General features: G+C 34.6%; 1 protein-coding gene across 10 annotated transcripts in view; it reads left to right on the top strand.

The window, feature by feature from the left end:
• LOC123550373 (protein fantom-like) overlaps positions 1–13,872 on the top strand; it is a 54,118-nt gene extending 40,246 nt beyond the window's left edge. For 3 of the 10 annotated variants that reach the window (XM_053546343.1, XM_053546344.1, XM_053546342.1), the window contains exons 29-38: positions 5–157; positions 1,510–1,566; positions 3,968–3,993; positions 4,319–4,391; positions 4,836–5,014; positions 5,574–5,763; positions 8,497–8,581; positions 9,376–9,393; positions 10,906–11,039; positions 12,787–13,872. In XM_053546343.1, coding sequence (XP_053402318.1) covers positions 5–157; positions 1,510–1,566; positions 3,968–3,993; positions 4,319–4,391; positions 4,836–5,014; positions 5,574–5,763; positions 8,497–8,581; positions 9,376–9,393; positions 10,906–11,039; positions 12,787–12,899 — 1,028 coding nt within the window. In that variant the 3' untranslated portion in view covers positions 12,900–13,872. The remainder of the gene's footprint in view (positions 1–4; positions 158–1,509; positions 1,567–3,967; positions 3,994–4,318; positions 4,392–4,835; positions 5,015–5,573; positions 5,764–8,496; positions 8,582–9,375; positions 9,394–10,905; positions 11,040–12,786) is intronic. The other 7 variants (XM_053546352.1, XM_053546351.1, XM_053546350.1 and 4 more) reach the window with 4 other exon arrangements.
• Positions 13,873–14,095: the final 223 nt, after the last annotated feature.

Here is a 14,095-nt window from a genome sequence, read left to right as displayed (position 1 = left end):
TAAGCTCCCCCTGGCCCTCTATATAGTGAAGATATTGTGGAAGAGATTGAGGAAGAGGTTCAGTCCGATCGTGGCTCCGTGCGGAGCCGAGCCAGCAGCCGGGCCAGTAGTCGTGCCAGTAGTCAGGCCAGCAAGACCAGTGATAGACTGCGGAGAGGTACACTCACACTCAGCACCTATCCCACCTATGTCTTCTTGTTTCACAACTTTATCTGCAATAATATTACACTGTCTTTCATGATTGATAAGTTGGCTGAATGAGCAGCCAAAGAAATGTGGATTAAGTTGATAATATAACACAATTATCACCATTGACTACAAACATGTGTGGTATACCAGGAATTTTCTGTAGTATTTTATTAGGTAGGAAGTCCTCTTATAAGAAATTCAAATTTGTACCTTAGACAGGTGGTTTCTTTACTTTTCAAATATTTGAAATTGCATCCTACAAAAGCTAGTGAGTAGATCTTAACTAAACTCGGGTGTGAATTCATATTTATGGAGGACTAATTTTAGTGGACAGTCAATGAAATTGAATCTCAACAAACAAGGAAAAATTCCATTAATTTTATATGAAAAGGTCAAAATCCATGATATAGCCATTTTGGACAGAACCACAAAATATCATGCCCACAAAATTAAAAGATTTATGGTATTATCTTTGACTAAATTTAAGGTAAGAAAAGATTTAACAAGGTAGCCTCATTGATGTTTTAAAAGTTTAACAATTTGTATGCGATTACAAAAACTAACATTTCATTAAAGAGATGCTAGTGTCATTTTAGTCTATTTTGCATTTATGGTGTATAATTATATGATGGCTTGTTACCATATGAGTAAAATTTTATTATTACTTTCCTCTATTGTTTAATACTGGAATTTTCAGACATAACGGTACATTGTATCTGATAATCAGAATATAATTTTATTTTCGTAGTAATAATTTTTATGATTTGATATGCCAGCATCTCTCCGTGTATTACCTGACTTTACTATGACTTCATTAACATGTCTTTTTGTTGCCGTGACTACACAATAAAATCATCCTGCTAATTTTAGCATAGACTGGCAATATACCCACTTTTAATTTTCTAGTAAAAACTTGAAAAACACGAAATGATACATTGTAAATGAACTAATGGCATAAGTTATGCTTGCATTATCCCTATTGGAAATTTGGCAATAATTGGAATGAAAGGTAGGAGGATCTTGTCAGTCTATGAAAAAATGAGAGGGCTGATGGTATCCTGTTGGTTTACTGTTGCGCAACTTGGTGTGCTAACTAAACCATTTTGTCTCCTTACTAACATTTATCTCTTTAAGGCAAACCACTCAAAAATCACTGTAACTGTTGGTCTTTTACTAACATATTTGTTTTGTTTTAATACATGTTCTATAATTCTCATATACTTCTGTCCTATTTAATTTTTAAGATTTTGCAGGGAAACTTATACTCTCATAGCTTTATAGTGACATTGAATATTTAATATAATGTCAAAACTGCTTTAGATGTGTGTCAGTCTCCTAAACCCAAGCCTAGAAAGAGAAACACATTCCATTGGTCAGGTAAAGCTGGCATGTATATATAATGGGAATACATGAATGCATCCATACCAGTGCTGTACCTTGCATGACTAGATATAAATATATTTATCCAGCATGAATGTATTATACATTTATTACCATAAGGGGTGCTGTAAACTTCATGTATTGAGGGATTATTGTAGCCATCCATTGCTTTCCACTCTCACCCTTGTGTTAAAATGGTAGGGTGCTACAAAATGGGGCAAGTTCATGTCACACTTTACCCACTCACATCCCATGACCCCCTCCCCCCCCCCCCCCCCCACACACACACAGATCATGTCACACTTCACTTCATCCCTACACACACACACCCTACACTCCCTTGCAGAAGATGTGGAACGTTCATGTGAAGCTTCACATACTATTTTTGTGCCACCTCAGGAATGTGGGGGCATGCATATAGATTTGGTCTTGTCCATGCATCCACCCGACCAAAGTTTGTGACGCACCTGGCTCAAAAAGTATTTGATATAGATTGATGAAACTTTGCACGAGTCTTAATCATGATATGAACTTGTGTACCTTTTATTTTTTATCTGTCTCTGCCCACTATTTCAAGAGTAATGACCCCTGAAATAGTAAAAAATGCACATTTTCACCTTGTGACGGCCTTATCTAAAAAAATATTTCATATAAATTGATAAAACCTCACATGAGTCTTACCATGATATAAACTTGTGCACCTCCTATTTTTCGCTTGGCTCCACTCCCTATTTCTTAAGTTATGGCCCCCGAAATAGTAAAAAGTGTACATTTTCACCTATTGACGTGCCTGTCTCAAAAAGTATTTTATGTTAATTCATGAAACCTTGCATGAGTCTTTATCATGATATGACTTTGCACACTTGGCATTCTTCTTGAGATTTAAGTGGTTATTACATAGTTACGGCCCTTGAAATTGCCAAAATAGTGGATTTTTTGCTGTGATGCTCATAGCTCAAAAAGTATATGGCCTGGAATAATGAATCCTTTATATAAAATGTTTGTTTAGGCTATATCCCCTTAAGACTGCAAATATTTGAATTATTGTCCCTTATTTGTTACAAATGTACCAATACCCTGTGTCAGATCTTGTATCTGTCATAAAGGAGAGCTTTTTACTTTTACATTTTTATGTAGGTTATAACCGTTATATAGTGCCAATTTCATAAAAATATTGATACAGAAGCATTTGACTTGAGATGTACTAATTTTGATTAAATTAAATGTACATACATTTCAGTTCTTTCGCACCAAAAATATGTTTTAGAAGAGAGCTGCATGTACTCATAACCAAATTTAAAAACTTTTCTCTTTTGTCTGCATATTTTCTATTACAATGTATTTCATCATGATAGCTGTCATCTGACATTATTCTGTGTTAATATCTAGCTACCCTTTAATTCCAAGCACCTTTACTTATGTGTTCCTTTGTTCCAGCTTTGACCTCCTTGTGCAGTTGATTAAAAATATTCTATTTAATTTTCTAATGTTTGTATTAAAGGGGCATGTAGCCATATTTCCAGTGAGGATATTGCATTTACTTTATGATTTATTATGTAGCAATATTTTCTCTTAGGATATTGCATATACATTATTATTTTTCTAAAGAAGGGGTTTGTTGCTATAGTTCCACTAAGGATTGCATGTACTTTTTTTATTGGTTACGTTAAAGGGGCATGTACTATGTTACCGTTGAGGATATTGTATGTACTTTATTATTATTTGTGTTAAAGGGGAATGTAGCTATATTTTCACTGTCTGGGGATATTGTATGTACTTTATTATTATTTGTGGTAAAGGGGCATGTACCGGTAGCTATATTTTTACTGTCTGAGAATATTGTATGTACTTTATTATTATTTATGTTAAAGGGGCATGCAGCTATATTTTCACTGAGTGAGGATATTGTATGTACTTTATTATTTTATATAAAGGTATATTTCCAATTAGGGTATTGCATTTACATTAAAGTGGCATTTAGCTATACTTCCATTGAGGGTATTGCAAGTATATATACTTTCTGGTGGTGTAATATTAGTATGTGTTCTATTTTTTCATCTGAAAGAAAACAGATTTTCTAATTTTTACTCTAGTAGAATAACAGTTAATAGCTTTTAGGGGATTCACTTTATTACAACTGTTTATCTTTAGTTTTAACTGTCAAGTCCATTATGTTTTTTTTTCATTGATATAATATAAATGTTTAGAAAAGTTACTTATAGTTTCATAGTTGAATTTAATTTGGTAATACATAGAATATATAGAAATTCAGTGTGAATATACAATAGATGAAATTAGTGGACTTGCTAGAACACTATTTTTGTAACCCAGTGACTATAGTGTGGTACAATGTAAAGTGTTATACAATAATGTAACAAGTTTTTGTTTGATATTTCAGGTTCTAGGGACCAGAAGAGACCACTGGTAAGTTATGTTTCTGAATAACAAATTGGTGGGTATATAATTTGTGAAACACAACAATTCAGATACAGTGAAATCATTAATATTGGTGGAGGACTAATTTTGGTGGAATTTATGATTAATTTTCTTCATGAGATATCTTAATGAACAAGTAAAATTCCAATTTATTTTGTCTTCAGAAGTTGAAATCCATGAATTCATACATATCTCTATGAAGTAGCCATTTTGACCCAAACCGCGAAATGTCATGAAAATTAAATAATTACACAGTCAGCTATTGGAAACATCAGATATAAAGTTGTTATATTATGGCAATGATATATTACAGGACGAGACATTGAAATCCACTCTAAAGTCAGATACAATGTTTGGTGATGAGGCTTCTAGGGAATCTGTTACAGGTAAAATTTCTCATATTTTACTACCCACAGAACTTTTCTATAGCCCCCATGTTGAAGGGATGTAATTCCTGGGGTTATGTTTAAAGAAATGCTGTTGGACTCAGTTTCTGGATTCTGGACCAGTTCTAACTCGCTCTGCATAAGTAACTGACAACTTCCTTATGTGAATAAGTGGTGGAGAACATATGACTTCCGACCCAGTGTTGTCTTCTGTCGGATTATCACTAAGAACTTATACGTGACTTGCAAATTGAACTTGTGATCTCTCAATTAATAATCTTGTGCTCTACCAAATAAGCAAACCTGATGGGCTCAGGTGTGATGAAATTTAAGCATTCCTGTAACTAAAGTGTATGTTCTGCTACTTGTGTATTGACATAAAACTTTATGTATTGTGTACTATGATAATGTGGAGAACAATGTTAAATATGTGTTTGTTTTCAGAGGAGATAAGTGAGGATATCTCACCTGAACCAAGCCAGCGGAGCACATGGCGGGAAGAGGAGGCGCGGCCAGAGACAGAAGAGGAGGAGTCTGAGACTCCGCCCATAGAATCGGACAGTGAGGGACTTGTTATGGCTCCAAGACCTTCAAAACGGAAACAGAAACCAGAGTCTAAACCGGTATATCACATTTAAAGCATTTATAATTATACTTTTTGTAGGAAAGCTGCTAGCTAGAAGTGGCAATTTCAGACTTATTGCCAATATTGTGCAGAGTATGAGTTGATAAAAAGGTTTGAAAACTCTGACAGAAGTATTTTATGTAAATAAAAAAAAAGTTAATATCTATATAAGATCCAATTGCTTTGTTTTTAGAAGAGTTTACAAAAATATTGTTACAGTATTGCAATATTTATACCTATGTTAGCAGGTACTCCATTTGTTGTTTTTCAATATAAAAAAAATCAAAATCTGAGTGGATCTAAATTATTATCGAAGTATTAAGTTTACACAACATAAAGTTTAGTACAGTTTAGACGGAGCTCGTGAGGTTGAACCCTACTTGACTAGTTTACTGCCTCATAATACTAGAACTGTTTTTACTAGAAGTGTATGCAAGAATGATTCAAATAAGTTTAAAACTTTATTCACAGTTTTAGTATTAAAAATAAATTAGTATGAAATATTACAACATTTAGATAATATACTGAAAAGTAAAAACAGTATTTTGTATTTACAGGGTAACTCTGTGACAGTAGCTATTAATCATGTGTCTCTAGAAGAAAGTGCCGATGTAATGAACAACCAGGATATACGACAGTTGTTTGTCGAGTACAAGTTCCTCGGTATCGACCCTCAGGAGACTGAGACACCATTCTCATTGCCAAAACCTAAACCATACCATAATATACAGTTTAACTTCAGTAAAAGTAAGTCTCTACCCTACCATAATATACAGTTCAACTTCAGTAAAAGTAAGTCTATACCCTACCATAATATACAGTTCAGCTTCAGTAAAAGTAAGTCTATACCCTACCATAATACACAGTTCAATTTCATTAAAAGTAAGTCTATACCCTTCCATAATATACAGTTTAACTTCAGTAAGAGTAAGTCTATACCCTACCATAATACACAGTTCAACTTCAGTAAAAGTAAGTCTATACCCTACCATAGTATACAGTTCAACTTCTGTAAAAGTAAGTCTATACCATACCATAGTATACAGTTCAACTTCTGTAAAAGTAAGTCTATACCATACCAAAGTATACAGTTCAACTTCTGTAAAAGTAAGTCTATACCATACCAAAGTATACAGTTCAACTTCAGTAAAAGTAAGTCTATACCCTACCATAATACACAGTTCAACTTCTGTAAAAGTAAGTCTATACCCTACCATAGTATACAGTTCACTCATATGCAAATCCTAAACCTACCATATATACAGTTAACTTCAGTAAAAGTAAGTCTATACCCTACCATAGTATACAGTTCAACTTCAGTAAAAGTAAGTCTATACCCTACCATAATACAGTTCATTTCAGTAAAAGTAAGTCTATACCCTCCATAATACACAGTTTAATTTCATTTAAAGAGTAAGTCTATACCCTACCATAATAACAGTTCAACTTCAGTAAAAGTAAGTCTATACCCTACCTAGTATACAGTTCAACTTCTGTAAAAGTAAGTCTATACCCTACCGTAGTATACAGTTCAACTTCTGTAAAAGTAAGTCTATACCATACCATAGTATACAGTTCAACTTCTGTAAAAGTAAGTCTATACCCTACCATAGTATACAGTTCAACTTCTGTAAAAGTAAGTCTATACCATACCAAAGTATACAGTTCAACTTCAGTAAAAGTAAGTCTATACCCTACCATAATACACAGTTCAACTTCTGTAAAAGTAAGTCTATACCCTACCATAGTATACAGTTCAACTTCAGTAAGAGTAAGTCTATACCCTACCATAGTATACAGTTCAACTTCAGTAAAAGTAAGTCTATACCCTACCATAGTATACAGTTCAACTTCTGTAAAAGTAAGTCTATACCCTACCATAATACATAGTTCAACTTCAGTAAAAGTAAGTCTATACCCTACCAAAATAAACAGTTCAGCTTCAGTAAAAATAATTAAATCTGTAAAAAGCCCTTTGGAAGCAAAGAATGCAACCAAGAAGAATAATAGCAGACTCGGTTTGATTGAGTCTGTTCATGAGAGGTAATGAAATGTGCAACAACTTTCATGCCCCCTAGCACTGGCTTAAGTGGAACTCTATAAGCGGAACTCTTTTACACATATGTTGAATGGACTCTTTGATCCAAATTATACTGTTCAGCTTCAGTAAAAGTAAGTATACCCTACCATAATAATACAGTTCAGCTTCAGTAAAAGTAAGTCTATACCCTACCATAATATACAGTTCATTAAAAGTAAGTCTAGAAATTATGTACAAGTTCTAGGGTTTTGTTGAAGGTACATTGTTTTTGTAATATAGCTGAACCTGTCTTTAACAGTCACCTAGCTTATACAATCACCTGTATTAAGCAGCGAGTAAGATTACTTCCCAAACTAACATTGTGTTCTAATTTCAAGAAACACCGCCTTGGTAGCCTAGTGGTAGAGCGTCCGCTGGGAGTGCGGGAGGTCGTGGGTTCGATCCCTGGCCGCGTCATACCAAAGACGTAAAAAATGGTACTAGCAGCTTCCTCGCTTGGCGCTCAGCATTAAGGGGATAGTGCTAGGACTGGTCAGCCCGGTGTCAGTATAATGTGACTGGGTGGGGTATCATGCCACGTGTTTACGGCGTGATATTCTAGTGAGGCAGCACTATAAAGATGGGCATTGTGCTCACTGCTACAAGTAGACACCGTCGTTTATATGACTGAAAAATTGTTGAAAAAGACGTTAAACCCGAACACACACACACTAATTTCAAGATGTCTTAAGCAGCCTCCTGCCTGAAACAGCCAGATTGTACCACTCCCTTGGCTGGCTGCATAATACAGGTTTGATTGTATATAAGGTCATGCAATCTGGTGCAGTGTGTTTAGCCAGTTGACCCGTATGTTTTAGGTTTGAATCCCTACTGGAATCACAGCCTACAAATAAGGTCACAGTACTTTGGTAATCCAGGCAGTGGACCCGAGAGTAATTTATTTAATGTTCAGGAGTTTTTCACAGCATAGACCCTTCTCAGAATCATTTACTGTATAGAAGCTTTGGACTCTTTCATGTGATTATTTTACCAGTTTAAATTTGAAATAATATGATTATCAAGCATGTCATGTTTTTCACTGGTTTATGACAGGTTTGTCTGTGGTAGATTTACAGTAAATCAGCTATAGTTGTAACCCACTGAAGAAGAGTGCACAAAGCAAATTAAGGCTTTTTTGCCATCTGGGATTGATTGATTGATTTCTTGTGGGGATGTGACAAAACTGGCTTGTGAATGATCATGGTTCTACCCATTATCCTGTACCTGAAAATGCCTCTTATACACCGTGATGTCATTCAAGGACAAACTTTCTGATTTCAGCTACAGAAAGGAACATTACGCTGCAGTCAATGCCAGTTTGTGTCCTTACTATTTCATATGTCCTGATTAAATTGAAATTACAGGAGAACAGTAATGATGTTTAAATGTGTATGTTTCAGCATTCCATGTAGATTTTGAGAACAACTATCAGAGAAGGCAGTATCTAGCCAGCATGTTGTTGCCGTCTGATCCGGATGATGGAAGGTAAAGCAATAACTCAGTTTTGTAAAACAGTACTTCACTTGCATAAAATAGTACTTCATCTCCATAAATAGTACCTCACTTTGCTGAAAGTGTAATTCACTTTCTTGAGATAAGACTTCATTTTCAGATATATAGTGTTATATTAAATATTTTTATACTTCCATGAAATAGTGAGAATACAGTGAAACACAAAAATCCTGAGCATCAAGTATGACTCAAGCAGTTCATGCAGTCACCAGCCATTCTGTTTATAATTTCTATGTTTCGGATGCTAGAAACACTGGATAACTTGAGTATTTTGTTCATTTCCTTGGAACTTTGAGGGATCAGTGTTTATTGAACTTCACTTTCCAGTGATTGTCAATCTCTCTATATAGCACTGATGTCACCAGTTTGACTGAATTTTCATGAATTAATGTAGTATACCCATAATCAACAGTTTCCATATTCTCTATATTGGATTTTCTGTCAGATACAGAAAGCCAGTGTGTGTTTGAGCTGCAATAACGGCCTACAGAAAACCAAAGTAGAATTCGGATATTAAGTAATTACACAAAAATTGCTGAGCATCATTACGGGTCCACTACCTTAGAATATCCTCGGGACTGAGGCCTTTATTCTTACACAGGAATATACCAGCCCATATAACATAATTGCTGCAGCATTGTAAATTTTAGACTTAATATTGAAATACCTAAATACATACAATTAGAGTAGGAAAGTTTGTTCTATCTTCTCCCAGACAGATTTTGACCAATTTTAGTGTAAGTTTGATTATATTCACATATTTTCAGTTATGGTGACCACAATCTGTAAGTGTGTCTACTAAATACAGTTAATACATTTTAATATGCTATTACTGACTTTTTTCACTTACACTGATGGTTTATTGGAGATGCATTTTTCAATTTCCCCCAAGGTATTTAGTGAATAGATATAAAAGGTACAAGCTAGTTCAAATAAATGGATTTCTGTGTAAAATTTGTTAATTGTAAAATAGAATGACTTTGCCTCTTTTCAGTTGTTTGAAGATTTTATTAGTTGCATTTTTGTGACTTGGGCCATTGAAATATTACCTACAACTTGAAAGTCTTCATCTTTACAGACTATTGATAAAAAAATTGAAAAATGCATCATCCAGTTAATCTGGCTGTCAGTCAACTTCTACATCCTAATTTCTAATTGCATCAACCAATCATGAGTAAAAGGTCAATGATATAATCAATGACAAAACTTCATCATGGATTATGAATTTTTTAATCCTAACAAGACCACAAAATGCGCTAAATCTAGCAAAATCAGTGTTCTTGAAAACTGGCATGCAAAATTTCTGATAACTAATAGATAAAATTATGACAGTTGGCAAGATCCTGGCTTTGTGTTCAAAATTACAGGAAAGACATAGTGTTATTGTATAGAAAAAATGTATTTTATTCTTAATTTGGCCATAATTGACTTATCTTATTTTTTTCATGCTTTACCAATGATCAGGTTTAATTGATAGGGTAATTATAATGAATTTCCAAACCACTTTTTATAAACAAATTAACATTATATTAAATGCTTAAACTATTTTCCATCTCGGTTTGTCTTTACAAATAAACAAAACAAGATGATGAAAAAATGATATTCTAGTTATTATCTTAATCCAAATCTTTTCTACATTTGAAATTGTCTTTCAAATTGAGACTTTCCCAGAGGTTGCCAATATTGAAAAATGTTGAAGGTCTGACTTCTTCAAATCAGTTAAAGATCAAATACGTTTTGTTGTCTTTTTATGCCCCCGAAGGGAGGCATATTAGTTTCAACTGTCAGTCCGTTCGTTAGTCACAATGTTAACTTTTTGCATGAAGGCACTTTACTCGCGCACCACTGCACCTAGGACCTTCAAACTTCACATGCTGATAGTACTTATTGAGTACACGACCCCTACTGACTTTGGGGTCACCAGGTCAAAGGTCAAGGTCACAGGGGCCAGCGTTAACTTTTTGCATGAAGGCACTTTACTCGCGAACCGCTGCACCCAGGACCTTCAAACTTCACATGCTGATAGTACTTATTGAGTACACGACCTCTACTGACTTTGGGGTCACCAGGTCAAAGGTCAAGGCGCTGCGGGGGCATTTGTCACCATTAGTGACAGCTCTTGTTTATATTTACTGAATTTCTCAGTATAACCTTTTTGTTTAAAGTAAAATTTCTATGACAATATTTGGTTTTGATATGATGGAGTACAACAACCTTAAATTCTGTGTGATTGGAAAATATTTGATTGTCAGATACTGGTATACAACTACCTTAAAATGATGTTATATATTTTACAGGATCAGATTTACATTGGTTAGTGAGCCACCAGAGGATGATCAAGAAGGTGACTGCGAGGACGTTGGTGTTGCTCTCGTTAATGTACGAGACATTCTTGTTAACAGAAAAGATGTTGTTGAGGAAGATATTGATAGTATGTTCCTTTTTAATTTCTTTTTAAATTAGGTCATAGAATTTGATCACATGTAGTATACATATACTAGTCACTACTGATTTTAAACACAAACCTGCAAAATGTTCATACCCTGTTACTACAAAACATATTTAAATCAGATAGGACAAAATTGTTTATGTCCCCTTGTGTTGAAGACCCAGGAGTCATACAGTGTTTGAACTCTCTGTCAGTATGTCAGTCTTTCTTGTGTACTTAACATCTGCAGTTTCTATCCAATTCAAATGAAACTTGGTGTACAGCATCAACATTAAGTACACATGCACATATTGCTTTGATTTTCATGTTTCATTTTATTTGTACTTAAGTTATATACCGTTTTTGACTTGATGAATATGAAGCATTTTCAGAGGACATGTGTCATACATTGTTGACATTACTCCTTTTCCCCTTCTATTTCATTTTTGTAGTGTTACCACAAAATACCAGACACAAATTTCCCAGGGCAGTGTTCCTTGACAATTCAGATTGTTCACAAATAAATGCTTTTTTTATGCCCCCACCACTTTGGGGGGGGGGGCATATAGATTTGCTCTTGTCCTTCCGTCCTTCTGTCCGTCCGTCCGTCCTTCCGAAAATGTTGTGTCGCGCGTAGCTCTGAAAGTATTTGACATAGAGTCACAAAACTGTACAGGAATGTTGGTCAGCATGTGTAGTTGTGCACCTGGGGTTTCGCATCCGGATTCATTCAGTCATGTAGAAGTTATGGCCCCTGACTTTGTAAAAATTGGTCATTTAAATGTTGTGTCGCGCGTAGCTCTGAAAGTATATGACGTAGAGTCACAAAACTTTACAGGAATGTTGGTCAGCATGTGTAGTTGTGCACCTGGGGTTTTGCGTCCGGATTCATTCAGTCATGTAGAAGTTATGGCCCCTGACTTTATAAAAATTGGTCATTTTAATGTTGTGTCGCGCCTAGCTCCAAAAGTATATGACCGAGAGTCACAAAACTTTACAGGCATGTTGGTCAGCATGTGTAGTTGTGCACCTGGGGTTTCGCGTCCGGATTCATCCAGTCATGTAGGAGTTATGGCCCCTGACTTAGCAAAAAATTGGTCATTTTAATGTTGTGTCGTGCGTAGCTCCAAAAGTATTTGACCTAGAGTCACCAAAGTTTACAGGAATGTTGGTCAGCATGTGCAGTTGTGCACCTGGGGTTTCGCATCCAGATTCATTCAGTATTGTAGGAGTTCTGGCCCCTGACCTGGGAAAAAATTGTCATTTTAGTGTCATGTAGTGGGGGCATCTGTGTCCCATGGACACATTTCTAGTTATGCTTGAATTTAAAGCAAAGACATAATGACTGTTGGACATTTTATGAAATGAAAATTAATGCATTTTGATGTTATTAATTCTGTCATTAATACCTTTACTAAAAATAAAATAAAAAAATTAATCCTAATCATTATAGAAACCTAACCATTGATGGCCAGAAGGAATACCACACCCCTACACCAATTTTCAAAATTTCCCCGACTGATTTAAATTTCTTTGACTTTAATAAAAAATGATATCCCAGATGTTTCCCATACATGTGAGAACTCTAAGATTTTTTTTTCACCAATTCACCTAGTTCTATTTAAAGTTACGTTCGAACTTGCACAGAATTATATTAATTTGTTTGAAAGATTTGTTTTCCATAATACATGTACAGTCAAGGAATATTTGCACTCGAATACATACAAAGTTTAATATTTTACAATTTCAGTTTTGGACGTTGGTGACGAGGAGACTGTGATTGGTAGTATGAACCTCACAGTACAATGTCTCGCTGCATTAGATTCTGTGGAGAAAGAAATGAAAGTTGAAGGCACATATTGATGACTGTATTTCGAAAACTGACTGCATGTAACAGATTATACTGTCTCCCACTAAGACATTTTAAGTTGTTAAGTACCAAAATTGGAAGGCGGATGTCTTGAAACGTATAGTAGTTTTTCAAGAAAATTATAAAGAGGGGTTATAGACTTTTTCTTGTCAACCTTTGTGTAATATTTTTGACTAGACTGTTGTATGTTCAGTTCTGATGGTTAAATCAGTTCAAAGGTTGCCATGACTATGTAGTGGATTAATTGTGCCTTTACATGCCTTTAGTGAACATTTTGAAGAACTCTCTGAATACTTTGTATCTAAAATGTCCGTCCTATTACGGTTTTACTGTACATGTACATTTAATGAATATTTATTTATTTATACAATTTTACACAACTTTACCTGTCAACTGTGATAGTGTTTTATTTAGGATTAGTTTATGTAATATGATCTTTTTATCTAGAAACATACTGAATATTTCAGTATCTCCTTCCTCAGAGTCCCCATAAAACTTTGATCCTAGGTTATAAAATAAAGTTTGAAAAACAGTATTAAAATAAAAAAATCTGATTGGTCAGTTCAGTTCTCAGTCTTGAAATTGACCATTGTCAAGGTAAAAGACTGGTCAGCTCAGTCACCCTGGTTAAATATATATTTTTTATGGTTACATATTGGACATACTGACTGCTTAATTAATTTCAGCTTTCAAAATTACATAATAGAAATTATGGAAGAATTGACAGAGTTTCGCTGTCATTTGTCTACTATTCAGACTGCGAATAGTTCGAAATCTTTCAATGAAATGACATTACTCACTGTAGATAAATGTAGGTGTTTACATAATGACATGAATAGTTAGAAATGCCTTAAAGCTTCAGCTTGACAGATGATGCAAGATCTGAATTTAGGGTGCGTTTCTAGAAAAATATTAATTATGTATTGAAATGTAAACATTGATGTAGAAAATAAAGATGAAAGGAAATGCACATTTTTTTGTTCTTTGAAAAGCTTTAGGGAAACATACTTTATACTTCAGACCATTATAAAAATGCTAGTTTTTAATTTAGAGATGCCAAAATGTTACTGTCAAGTCTGCATGACCGCTTGTTTTAGTCTCCATTGTTGTGAAGGATTTGGTCATTTTAGCAATAGTGAGTCTGAACTTGCAGTCAACATTTGACAAACATGCAACATTAAATGCATTT

The sequence above is a fragment of the Mercenaria mercenaria genome, chromosome 6, assembly GCF_021730395.1.
Source record: "Mercenaria mercenaria strain notata chromosome 6, MADL_Memer_1, whole genome shotgun sequence".
Lineage (NCBI taxonomy): Eukaryota > Metazoa > Mollusca > Bivalvia > Venerida > Veneridae > Mercenaria > Mercenaria mercenaria.
Note: the sequence above shows the minus strand (reverse complement) of the source record. Positions and strands in the feature narration are given on the sequence as shown.